Below are 14008 nucleotides of genomic sequence, written 5' to 3' on the forward strand. Positions count from 1 at the left end.
ATCTCTAGAGATTCCTACAAAGAATATACAGGATTAATCAAATCCACAAAAGCCAAAGCCACAAATGTGGAGGGGTGACTATACTAATAGTAATCATGGTTTAGAGTTTGCAGGGCACATTATATTGTTGTTAATTGAGGAAAGAAATGAAAGTTCCTGAGTATCTTGGTCTTTAGTGATGCAAGAGGAAGGAGGAGGTGTGTGAAAACCCCAGGCTTGTCTTCACACTTAACTGTAATTCAGCAGCATGATCTCAGGATATGGCTAGTTTTAAAATACAAAAATGGAGGCACAGCTACATATAGTAATATGCATATTTGCTTTAAAGACGTACGTCAGATTAAATATCGAAAGTCATCAAACATTCTGATATTGAGTTAGCATCATGAGATATTAACTCATACAGTATTTAACAAAAGGTAGGCTTAATTTTAGAAAAACCCAAAAGCTGGATTTCATTCCAGAAAATTAGCAAAACATTGCTAATTCAGGCATTGTGATTTCTAGGAAAGATGCTAAAGGTGACACATGACACAAACTTTTAAGCACAGCAGCTGGGTCAGAGGTGAGCCAAATCCTTATAGAAGCCAGGGCGCAACAGTGTTTCTTATTTTTCACTCTTTCAATTATTGACCAGATGTAATTGTAACTTTGGATACGAAACATATCACACTGAAGCATAAGAGAGAAAGGATAATGTGTGATTACTTTCTCTGTAGTATTGTTGCAAGGTTGGTGGATATGCATGGTGAAACACGTATTAATTCCCAGATGTCTATATCAAATTTCAGTATGTATGGCTTTTTTAGCCATACATTGTTTTATGTATATGTTTTTATATCTTTATTTTATAACAGTATCTAAGATCATGTTTGAAAACTTTTTTTAAGGAGTAGATAATGATTGAACATTTAGCTATTTGAATAATACTTAAATATTTTTTAACTTTTACTATTATGAAAATAGCAAAGAAGATAATCAACAGGATTCCAAGTCTGGCATTCTGATTTATTAGCGATGGCTTTATCCACTGGTAACTGCTTGTGCATCACAGAAAAATGCATTAGAGATATGCTGGGGAAAGTTCTTCCAGCATTTTCCCTAACTACTGCAGGGTTCAGGGCAACCCACCTTTACTTCTGTCTGTTAATATGCAAGGACATCCTAAGGAAATATTGGGTGATTAAAAAAAATGGTACAAAAGTAAAAGTGTTCTTGCTTGGTTTAGTATCATTATTTTTGAATTACTGTGCATAAAAGGTAAATTGACCTTTATATCATGCTCTTATTAAGCAAACAATTCATGAGCAACGGACAATAGACTGAGGGTCCTTTGCAAACATAATCATTGACACAAGGAAATAGCAGACAATCCTGTTTCAGAATATTGATAGCTAAGTATATATTATATTTTTGTTATTCTGAGGTTGCATCTACACTGTAGAAATAATGCAGTTTGACTCCACTTTAAATGTCTATGTAACCCTGGTATGTATATTTTTGTGAAGTACTTTCAGCAGGTAAGGCTAGAGATCTTGTAAAACTACAAATCCCAGGATTCCATAGGATGGAGTTACAACACTTAAAGTGATGTCAAACTGCATTATTTTTACAGTTCAGATGCACCCTATAAAGAGAAATGTGCATCTGCAAAAATAATGTGGTGAAACTGGAGTCTGTAAAGTACTTGAGTACTTTGCTGTTAATTCCAGTGCTCATTACTGCTATCTTCATGATAGATGGAGATGATAATAAATATAATCCAGTACATTGGGTACCAGGTTAGGGGAAGCCAATCTGTATCTTATTTTTCTGGAAGTTTGTATCTTTCACGGTGGCAATATGGTGTATGACAGCAGAATGAACTGTTCAGGATACAGCTTTCAACCTGTGAATGTGGTGTTCTGATAAGTGGCAGCGAGAGGTGAGGAAAGTTGATGCTGAGAGTTCATTAATATTTGAAAGTTATATAGTAACGGAATTATTTGTGTTCTGTTCCCTCCGTCTTGTTCTATGTAGCCACAGCACATTTAGCTAGGAAATGAAAAAGAGGTGTGGTATATAATGAATGGTTACAATGGCCTGTTACAGACTGCCAAAATAAAGCTGCTTTGAGTCTCTTTGGAGGTATGCTATTTAAATGATGCATGGGTCCTAAGAGTCCGGAGGTCGCTCCAAAGCCACACTCCATTCCTAAGCACTGGAGTGCAGCTTCCGGATTCTTAGGATGTATGCATCATTTAAACAGCATACCTCCAAAGAGACCCGAAGCAGCTTTATTTTGGCAGTCTGTAACAGGCCAATGTGAAAGTCTGTCTGATAGCATGGAAAACAAGATTATCCCCATGACTCAGTGCTGTGTAAATGCGTTTGGGTGATACCATTGTGTAAAGAGGAAATGATAACAGGCTCAGTTATGTGATGACCTCCCAACAACCCTTCTGTTCTCTTCTCTTTAGGTATAGTCTAAGTTGTATTGGTGTAGGAGAAATTTGCTTTATGCAGTTCAGGTCTATATGCTTTCACATGTTGAATGACTTGTAGAATTCTATCAGCAGAAAAATGATGTGCTGCTATAGCCTCAGAAGTCTTTCCTTGGTAGCTTGAAAAAACCTGTAGTAGAAGGCTAGAATGACTTGAAAAGAACTGCTAATTTTTTCTCTCCTGCTCCTTCATATTTTGCGTTAATGAATTATGACTGAGGTCATGCTTGGGTTTTTTTAAAACTTCATTTATAGCTGTTAAAATGTTGTAAACACCAGCTTCTGGTTAAAGGACAATATCTTAAAATCTTGAGACAACCATCACAATAATCAGATATGAGAACATAGTTTAATGTGGGGAGTAAACGTTTTCATTGACATACTGGACAAAGGTTTCAGAGTAAATACTGTGAAAGTCATGGGGAGGAAACTGGTGTAATATAGTAGTTATTGTGAATTGGAAAAGGCCAAGCTTAGTTCTTAGCTCTCCCATGCTCTCACTAGATTGTCTTAAGCAAGCCTCAATCTTGGCCTCCATTCTCAAAATGAGAATAATAATACTCACCTAACTTTGCTACCCTTTGCTTTTTATAACCTTTGCTGAGAAGCATGTTGAAAGTTCACACATCTGTCCATCTGATCATTTTATTGTCTGTAATGCTGAGCCTCATTAGAATGTAACTGTACCCCTAACCACATTTAACCCTTTGTTATCTGGGAAGAAGGTTAGCTGCTGTTCAGGTAATGGAGAGAACTTCCATTATAACATCTTATACACATAAGCTGAAGGTAATTTATTTTAAATGATTATTTTAAATATTTTTTGCAAGAAACAACATTTGTGTGCATTGTACCATCAGAAAGCAAAGGTGTCATTATCTCATAATTGTTGCTTACTATTTGATGTTCTTTTGGTGCCTGTTTATCGAACCATTTCCTGTATTGCTATGTACTGTATATGTATTATCCAACTTGAGAGTATGTATTTTCCCTGGAAGAAGATTAACCATCCATTATGAAGCCAAGCCCTTCCTCCAGTCCATCTGCCTTGGTCCAGGCCTCGGAGGTAAAGAGGAACTGCTGGATCACATCCCCTTTCCCTCCACCACTCCCTTCTCCTTTTGTGTCATGTCTTTTTAGATTGTAAGCCCGAGGGCAGAGAACTGTCTAATTAAAAAGTTTGTATGTACAGCGCTGTGTAAATTTACAGCGCTTCATAAATAAAGGTTAATAATAATAATAATAACCCATGTTGTTTTAGACCTTTGAATATTTTAGACAGTTTTAGACTTGTGGGCAGTTTTAGACTTGGATATTTTAGATTTTGGAACTCTAGATAAGGGAGACTCAGCCTGGAATAATAGATTTGTGAACTTTTTTTGCCACTGTTTTTATTTTTGCTAAACCTATGAGTATTCAACTCAGCCTTGTGCCCACTCTCAAGTCTTAAAATGTAACAGTGCCTTAAATAACGGGTGAAATCAGGAATAAGAATGTAGATTTTAACAGAAGGAGGCTGTTGAGTGATTTGAAATTCAAATAAACCAAAGAAAATTGTCTTCTACTTTGAGCACACTATACTATAGTATTTTACATATTGAGTCAAGTGAGTTATGGTTGCATTGTCAGTGACTTTGACTTCCACAGGCCTCAAGCCTCTACAGCAGAGCATTCCATACTCTTGTTTATTCCACTTTTTATTTTACAGGTAACAGCTTTTTGTCAAACCTTTAACTTTTCACTGCTTCATCTTTTTCAGGGGATGCAAAGAGCTACCAATGTCACCTATCAAGCCCATCATGTCAGTCGAAATAAGAGGGGTCAGGTAGTTGGGACCAGAAGTGGCTTTCGGGGCTGCACAGTCTGGCTGACAGGTACAATTTTACTGCTGATAAGTTCACTCCATTTAATTTTTCATGTCTTTTCTACATTGACATTTTAAAAGATTTAAATACCCAAGAATTACCTAATGTCTGTTAAGAGCACAGAATGCTCTCAAATTGTCAGCCTTGTACTGATGCCTTGTTTCTATACTTGCTGCATTTAATTGTAATGTAATGGTTAGAGGTTTTAATTTTCTATTTCTACATGAATAATTATGCTGTTCACCAACAAATTTGGCTACCTGGAAAAGCAAGGCAGGATATAAACAATGATAATAGTAACCTTCTCAGGAAGACATGATGTTTATCTCTTTGTTTTCTGTTAGGCGAGTAACGTGAACTTCATGAAAAGAGGTAGTGAATAAGCCCTACAAGTTACTTTACAGCTTATGGCCTAGACATGTTGCTGATTAGTTCATATAAAGGGAAAGGATTTCTACAAACATCCACTCAGTGTACCACATGCCTCCAGTATGCCAGAGAGTCCCTTCCGGGATCAGATACAGCAAAGCAGATTTACAAGGAAAACTGAACTTACTTTATTAGCATAATCAGTAGGTATTTCTGGTTACTTTGAAAGGGTGCTTTCCACAACATTGTAACAGAAAAATTTCCCATATTATACCACTGTTTTTCCACTCAGAAAAGGAATAGAAAGTAATATTATAAAAAGTAATAGAAAGACAATCAAGCAAGTTAACAAGCTACTTGTTCAGTGTAGGTGTGAGTAACAGCAAGGGTTTAATTTTCAAATACTATAATGAATAATAGGAATACATTACTATTAAAAACTAATTTTCTGTGCCCTACCTACAAATACAGGAAATTTGCCATGTTTAACATAACTGATGTTCCTAATATTCTCTTACGGAGTACATGTTTCCCTGATTTAGTATTATCTTCATGTACTTCATGTAAAACGAGTGGATTTATAATTACCTTTAAGGGCCACAGAGGAATAAATCTGATTTCTAAGAATGCAACATCAAAGTTAGATTCTATACATGTTAAAAAGTATTGTAAGGATGTAGTAAGTCTGTGAAAATCGTATGGTTGAGGCTGCAGTCCTGAGGGTATAAAATGCCATTAGTGTGTACATTATTAAGTTCATGTATCTGCTTTGCAAAATATGATAAAATAAGGAAGCCTTAATGACTATAAAATGTCAATACATCTAGTGTTCTATACATTAAATCTGTAGAGCTGTATGCACGATCATGTATGTGTGCGCTTTCAAGTCACTTGGCAACTTATGTTGGCCCTATAAATTTATTAGGGTTTTCTTAGGTAACGAATAATTAGAGATAGTTTGCCATTACCTTCCTTTGAAAGACAGAATGTGATATTTCTTGGTGGTCTCCGGCTTAGTATCCAGATCAGATGGGAACTGGTGCCTTCAAGGTTTTTAGGCTCATCTTGTGACAGCTGGCTTTAAAAATCTTAACTAGCAGCCAAAATAGACTGGCACTAAGTGCTGGCTTGGGGGTGGTGTGGGGGTGTGGTGTTTCGATGACGCATGTCCCGATTATGCCCCCAAGCCAACGTCATGCTGCCTGCCCAACCAGATGGCAGGTAGCATTTTGGTGCTCTGGTGGTGTGGCATTTAGACATTGCACACCGCAGAAGTGCAGAAGAGCCGCTGCTGTGGCGAAAAAGACAGGTTTTTTTTTCTGCCCCAAAAAGGAGTAGAATTTTGCCACTTCTTCTTGGACTGGAAAACACCACATCAGGGTCATGGTGTGCGGTTGCTGCAGCTCTGATCCGGTGCTCAAAGGGGTGGCATCAAGCCACCACTTTAGGGCCATCTGTACTGGCCCTGACATCTAACTAATAAGGATTCTATGCTTGCTTTTGTTTTGAACTAATATAGGGTTGTCTGGAGCTGGGAAGACCACAGTTAGCATGGCATTGGAGGAATACTTAGTATGTCATGGCATTCCATGTTATACCTTGGATGGTGACAACATCAGACAAGGCCTAAATAAGAATCTGGGCTTCTCCCCTGAAGACAGGGAAGAGAATGTTCGGAGGATTGCTGAAGTTGCCAAGTTGTTTGCAGATGCTGGCTTAGTTTGCATCACTAGCTTTATTTCTCCTTATGCCCAGGTAAGCATCCTAGCTTTGGTTTATAATACTGAGTACTGTAGACATTCGTGTGAATATGGTCAAAATGTGCCTTTTTTGTTTAAAATGATGAACAAATGCAACTTAAACTTTGACTGAGATCTGAAAAAGCCATTGCACATATCAGAATGTTTGATTTCACACCATTGTATCAGATACTGATTTGGAATAATCTTCAATTTGTGGGGAAGAGTTATTTCTTGTAGATGATAAGAGTGGGTCTGCATGATGGCCATTAGTAAGGGAGGCAGCTCTGGTAAGGCCCAGTGCACAGCCTTTCAATCCTAACTAGTAAATTAAGGGGCCTGAATAGACAGGCCAAAATAAAGTTGTTTTGGGTCACTTTGGAGGTATGCTGTTCAAATGATGCACACATTTTAAGAGGCCAGAAGCTGGGCCAAAGCTGCGCTCCTTAGGACTGGAGCATGGCTTTGGCATGGCTTCCAGCCTCTTAGGATACATGCATCATTTAAACAGCATACCTCTAAAGTGACCTGAAGCTTTGTTTTGGCTGTCTGTTTGGGCCCATGGATATAATGACCATATTTGCACAGAATGGTAAATCAGGATTCTAGCAAATCCTAGTTCAGTGATGGCAAACATTTTAGAGACTGAGTGCCCAAACTACAACCCAAAACCCACTTATTTATCGCAAAGTGCCATGTTCCTCTGACTTTCTAGTAACAAACTCTGGCGAACTCTTTGCTGAGGTGATGGCATGTGTGCCTGCAGAGAGGGCTCTGAGGTTCGCCACCACTGTCCTAGTTTATTCTATGTTCATTTGTAGTTCTTTCCTCTTGCCTGAGGAGCAGCTAACCAAGAGCACATGCAGGGAAAAACTTACTGAACTCATAATTTGTTTCTTCCTTATTATGTCAGAGTCTGTAGCTGGAGTTTCAAGTTGGTTTCTTATTCTTGTGCTGTTTATGAATGACAGACTAAAAATTCAAGTTCAGCTGTAGCTGCTATTTTTTTAATCTCCTGATGTGTTTCTAGTTATTGTAGCGACTACCACTGGCTGGACAAGACATGCAAGGAGCAGTTGGACAGCATGCATAAATGTGTGACTTGTGGATGCAAACCCAAGATTCCCTGAAATCCTGGCTTATTGTTTTGTGTAAAAAAAGAAGAAGAAGCAGTAAATGAACACAAAGTTGAATTAACCATTAAGTTCAATGCTGTAGAAAACCAGAAGATGGCTGTGCTTGAGCCTATCTTACATATTAAATTCAAAGTCAACACAAGCAGGCTTACTTTCTACCTTGACAGGCATTTCAAATATGAAATGTAAATTAGAATTCAAATTAAAAACTACATTTTTTTAAAAAAGCAGCTGCTATATCTTGGGAGTTTTTGTAGTAAAAGCTATGTGTCATGTTTCTATGTATCTTATAGTGCAAATACATCACTATTATAAGCAAGTACATCAATACAGAGTGCATATACACATAAATGCAGTAACATTTTGTGTGTCTTAGGGCCCATACAGACAGGCCAAAATAAAGCTGCTTTGGGTCACTTTGGAGGTATTCTGTTTGAATGATGCATGCATCCTAAGAGGCTGGAAACCGCGCCAGCCATGCTCCAGTCCTCAGGACTGGAGCACAGCTTTGGCACAGTTTCTGGCCCCTTAAGATGCATGTGTCATTTAAACAGCATACCACCAAAGTGACCTGAAGCAGCTTTATTTTGGCCTGTCTGTACAGGCCCTTACTACAGGTCAATACAGAAGCACTTTTCTCGGGGCTCCTTTTTGTTTCCTTATTTGCTTAATATCACTGAAAAACTACTAATCAATGAACATACCCCAATTTTAAAAGTTCTTAATTCTGTAGCAGATAGATACTCCTGTTTATAGTAATCTTGTTATAGTGTATGATCTTGTTGATACATCCAGTAGAATGAAATTGGTGAGATGGGATTGTATTACTTTAAAGTGCATATGAAGAATGCCATTTTGTCACTCCTTCCCCTTTAAAAAAGTCTCTGCTAGAAAAAAATACCATGCCAAGGAAAAACATCCAAGTTGCTCCAGCTCTCTTGGATTGCTATGTCTCTGCCCCTCCCAGTAACATTCAGAAATGGAAACACGTTCTGTGGACTGGTCTGTTTTGTTCTGTTGAATATGTTTTTAGGTTTTGATCATTATATTAGGAGGTTAGTTTATGATTAAGATTGGGGTGCAGTGGAGAAATTGGGTTTTTAGCCACCTCCAGTAGCTGTCTTTTTTCTCCCACAAGCATATTTTTTGTCCCTCACAACAAGTTTATAGGAGCCTATTTCCTTATTAAACACTTCCATTTTGAACTTTAGCTGGTTTGGATTTCAAGGTAATATACAGCATAAACCAGTGCAGTAAAACAACAGTGATAAAAGAGAATAATAAAATCCTTTGCAGAGGTTAAAATATCCTAGTAAATGAAACGTTGTTGCCAGATAACTAAAGATTGCAGTATTGACCTTTGATTGGAGGAAGCTATTCTAAACCTTTCCAAAGTACAGTGCAGTATGAAAGAGTCTGAGCCTTTCTTCTGCCTATATAACTTAGGAAGGGTAGTATGGTATTGTTCTAACTTTTGCATTGTACAAAGATCTCTTCTCAATTTCCAGGCTTTGACTACTTGTATTTTTGTGCTGGGTAAAAATAATAAAATGCTTTGATACTTAACCAAGGTTATAAGGAAGTCTGCTTGTGTTAACCATTGCTTGTATAGGTATGTATATAAGGTAGGCATAGTTGGCTATGCTGAGTGTTGTAGAATTTTATTTCTGTCACTTTTATTTTCCCTTCCTGCATTTTAGGACCGTAACAATGCTAGACAAATTCATGATGTGGCTAGTCTACCTTTCTTTGAAGTATTTGTGGATGCTCCATTGTATGTTTGTGAGCAGAGAGATGTGAAAGGCCTCTATAAAAAAGCCCGTGCTGGAGAAATTAAAGGTGAGTTACAGTGTCACTTTTGTGCTAATCATTTAGATTTATTACACTATCATTTTAACACACACCTATCCCTTTGGGGAGCTCATAGTTGTTTACATAGAGGGGTAGAAGACTGGTATCTATAGGCAGATCTCTGGATAATTTGAAGAAGACCAGAAAGGGTTTCTGCTATCCAGTGGGGAACTATGGTTAAACAAAACAACTCCCCCAAAACACCACCACCAACAACTACTTTTATTTCCCTTCTAAATTTAGTTACTGAAATCAAGATGGAGATTTTTTTTTTTAAGATGAGGTGGAGAAATAGGAATACGTCACATTTAGAATGAGTTGTGTATGAGTAAATCCCCCATGTTAGGTCTGGCTGCCCCTAGTACATGGTTTTCCCTTTCAGTTTTATCCTGTCATCAAATGTTAGTTTCAGGGAGGATGAGAGACTGAACCAGTACCACCCAGAAGTTTCATGACTGGAGATTTGAACTCAGGGGTAGTCTAGATTTCTGGTCAATTCACCACTCTGATTCTTGCTTGCAAAGTATTAAATAATGGAAATGAAATTTAGTTACCAGCTCACAGATTTAATGGTTGAAATGCTATGTAATAGCATTGATCTAGCATTTTGACCATTAAAACAACAGTGGAAACTTACAACATCTTATTTATTACTAGTATATCAATGTATTTTATACCAGTATTCTGTATAGTCTCTTTTTAGTGCCCTCTGTAGTATCTGAACAATATCTGTGCCTATTTTCCTTCTACTCTCCTTTTTTATGTTACATCTATACCTTGACACTAAGAGCATATGCTGCATTCTACGTATTCTTCTGGTATTAAAATTTCCATTGTTCTTTTTATAGACAACTTAGTATTCTGTTTCCTGTTGATAACAGTTACAGTCACAAAATAATCTCATGGAGTCCATATACTTATACTGATAACAGTAAAAGTCATAAAGCAATATGCAGTCAGTCTGACGTCTGATAATGCTAGAATTCAAAAATGTGTCTAAAAATAGAGGGCATTTATTAACTGTGGTGCCTTGTCACCTAGCTGGCAAAATTAATGAAGTGCCAGCTCTCCATTTCTTTCTTTACAATGTTTGGTAGTTTGAATCACAAGGTACTAGCCCTGATGGGGAAGCAAGTGTACCTGTGGAAACATAATGTTGTTGTGCCTACATTGTTGACTTTCTGAACACATAACATTGCAACTCACATTCAAGACACTGTCCAGTAACTGATCTGTTACTGAAGTATGTCTAGGTAATAAAAACTGGTGTGTTGTTAATTCTGTACTCTTTTTTCTTACTGTCATGAAGTAGAACCAGATATTGCTTCAAAACAGATTAATATTTTTTGTTGGGAACCACCAGGAAAATTGAAGACACATTTGTAGCTGATGCTTCAGTGTCATCAGGCTTTATTATTGCTTTTGAAAAGCTTTGATTTTTATTCCAGGCCTTCAGAGTTGCACCCCTTAAACCACAGCATTTACTTGGGGACAAGTCTTGGAAAAGTTACTCTTTGGATTACAGCTTTCAGAATACTTTAGCCACAGTGGCCACTGGCCAGGGGATTCTGGGAGATGTAGATTAAAAAATCACTTTTTAAAGTTCTGCTTCAAGACTGATTTGTTGGACATCAAGCTAGCAATTGAGGCAGGTCCGCTCCTTTTCTTTTGCTGTCCTCTTACCTCCGTTTCTGCCCTGTCTTTTCTCTTTTCCTTTCCCCCCCACCTACCTCTTGGACTGCTAGAGAAGCAAGACATGAGTTTTGCAGAGGTCTGAACTGATTTCTAACAGGCTGTTGAAAGTTGAAGTTGAGGGTTGCATGTGGCACTAGAAATAAAGGTGTCTCATCCTTGACTAAAACAGCAGTGCATTCATGTTACCTGTGGATAACCAGCTGACACTTTTAATTTCTAATAGGTCTGTGATAGAGAAGTGTTTGACTTTTCCAGGTGGTGCATTAGTCACAATGGCTCACTGCAGGAATAAATCCTAAAACAACACAACTGTTATATCTAAACTGTGCATCTGATAAAACATTTTGATTCTTTTTTACTTTTTAGACAGCTCAAGGAGATTTTGCATGTTGGCATGATGGATGATATATTAAAATGTTTGATCTAAGAGTTATGCCACCAGTTTTTTCTCTCTCTCTCTCTCTTTCTCTTTAAGCTTTCTGCCCCTTGAGTCATGGCTTTTTATTATATGCCACATCATGACATGACATTATATTATTGTTGAGAAATAGAATGTAGAAGAAATCTGGAGGTTATAATAAACTGATCATCCTTATTCTTGTGCTTTGTGTTGGATGTCTGTGGCTTAATATTTTATGTATACTGTATATTTGCTGAGTACTATGTTGATGAAATTTTTCTGATGACTCAGACCAAGCACACTAGCCTACATAGAATACAGGAGTGCTACTAAACAGCCATATAAACAAAAGTCAATATTGGTTAGAAACTGAACTTTGTAATATATTTATAAGTATTAAAGACTGCTTCATCCAAAGTATCATTACTTAAAACAGGTGGGATGTATGTGGACCTGAATTTTTGTGATTCTGTTCAATTTCAAATCCTATCAGCCCAATTGGCTAACAGTTAGAGATCTTAGGAACAGTAGCTCCTTAATATTTGGAGGATTGATTTTTATGTGTGGAAGGCATTGTAATTTTATTAAAAAAACTTACACTGAAGATAGTACAATATAATATTGGATACAAGAGACATACTGGGTACCTCAGAAGTTGAACTAACAGTGTTCTTTGTCTGATGCCAGAAACATTTTTGGACCAGCCTTGCTTTAACCTGTCTCCTCAACCTCCCAAATTCCAAGGCAGTCAAATTTTGTGTTAAAGTTACCATGAACTCAAGATTGTTTCAGTCTTATTTAGCATTCCATATCCATATCCAAACATGTGTATCACAGAAGTATGTTGTTGTGTAAATAACATTCACAGTGGGACTATGAAACCTTTCAGTTACAGTTTGGTATTAATTACCAGTAAACACCAGGGATATTGGATAAAACTGCCCAAGCAAGCATTTCAGTAGAGGGTGAAAAATACACATTATGTGAATTACTTGGCATGCAGTTCAGTTATTCTATTTTACTCTAAATTAAATGTGTGAACTGCTTGTCTGGACAAGGATCATTATGCAAAAGAGAATACGTTTAATATTTCCCTCACCAAATCTTCCCTCTTGAAATGTCTCTTATCCTTGCACACTTTTAGAAAAAGCCTCCATTGATTGAAAAAAAGCCTTTACTGATTATAGAGATACACATTACTGATCAATGAGGGAAGGTGTTTTGGAGAGGGACGTTCGCAGATAGGTAAGGATAGTTTCTCCCTACATATCATGTTCCCAACCCAGGTTGGGGCTCTGTATACTTTACTTAGACTAAAGACAAACAAAAAGGGAAGAGTTGAGAACTATCTCCCTGTACAGACCGGCCTCAAGGCCGGGTTGGGGACGGAGTCGGGGCATAGCGTCTACAGGACGCATATCCAGGCTCTACCCCCAAGGCAGCTTGGCACTGCACTGCACGGTGTGCAGCATCACAGTGCTCCTCTGGTGCTGCATTTGAATGATGTAGCACTGAAGGAGTGCTGTAAAGCTGTGTTGCCACGGCTATCATGCCCTTTCCATTTTTTGTGGCTCCCTTTTGCACCCTGGAAAGGCCGGATCAGGCCCGCTGTGTGTGGTTGCCGCGGCCCCAATCTGGCAAAAATGGGGGAGCCTGCAGGCCACCCCTTAGTAATCAGTTACTAAAAAAGGGCCCTTTTTAAAACAATTATGAGAACGCTTCCATGACAAAACCGGAAGCGTTTCCCTTTCATAGCGGCATCTGCGATCCCACCAGGCGGCTCAGTCGCAGATCGATGACGCTGGGGCAATGGGAGCAGAGCAGAAGGTAAGTAATGTGATAAACTCCTGTGTCGTACAACAGCAGGAAAGTAAAAACTCAATCTGAAAAAGGATAGTGTATTAATTTTTGTCTCTGATGCAGGTTTTACTGGTATTGACTCGGAGTATGAGAAGCCTGAAGCTCCAGAGCTGGTACTCAAAACAGATTCCTGTGATGTCAATGACTGCATTCAGCAAGTTGTAGAACTTCTGCAAGAAAGGGTATGAAGTCTTGTACTGCTTGCTGGTTTCTTAGCATCCTGTAAAGTTTTTACATTTGACTTAAAAGTAGGATGCCGTGTTTAGTTGATCAATTGGTTAGATGAATTGATTTTTTTTTTAAAAACCATCATTGTGTATAATAAAACGTTATTACTAATTGAGTACCAAATAGTTTTTTAAATGGTTAAATAATTTCTTATACAACAACTTCCTGTTACCAAAATTCTGTTTGACCAATACTGTCTATAGTAGACAATTCTGTCATACATAAACATTCTTCTAAAATGTTTAATTCAGTGTATCTTACGAAAATAAGTAGAATGCATTTTCTTCAGAAATGTTTGATTTTTAAAAATATGTAGACTTCTGCATATCTAATCAATTAATTGATTCAATCATGTACAATTAATCATGTGAAATTTCTCTAA

At 37.7% G+C, this 14008-nt stretch overlaps 1 protein-coding gene across 1 annotated transcript in view; it reads left to right on the top strand.

Annotated features, from left to right (window-relative positions):
* Positions 1–14008, top strand: part of PAPSS1 (3'-phosphoadenosine 5'-phosphosulfate synthase 1) — a 64425-nt gene that overhangs the window by 4841 nt on the left and 45576 nt on the right. Inside the window, exons 2-5 of the mRNA XM_042469357.1 lie at positions 4243–4357; positions 6237–6472; positions 9293–9431; positions 13462–13580. Of these exons, the coding sequence (XP_042325291.1) occupies positions 4243–4357; positions 6237–6472; positions 9293–9431; positions 13462–13580 (609 nt within the window). The remainder of the gene's footprint in view (positions 1–4242; positions 4358–6236; positions 6473–9292; positions 9432–13461; positions 13581–14008) is intronic.

The sequence above is a fragment of the Sceloporus undulatus genome, chromosome 5, assembly GCF_019175285.1.
Source record: "Sceloporus undulatus isolate JIND9_A2432 ecotype Alabama chromosome 5, SceUnd_v1.1, whole genome shotgun sequence".
Lineage (NCBI taxonomy): Eukaryota > Metazoa > Chordata > Lepidosauria > Squamata > Phrynosomatidae > Sceloporus > Sceloporus undulatus.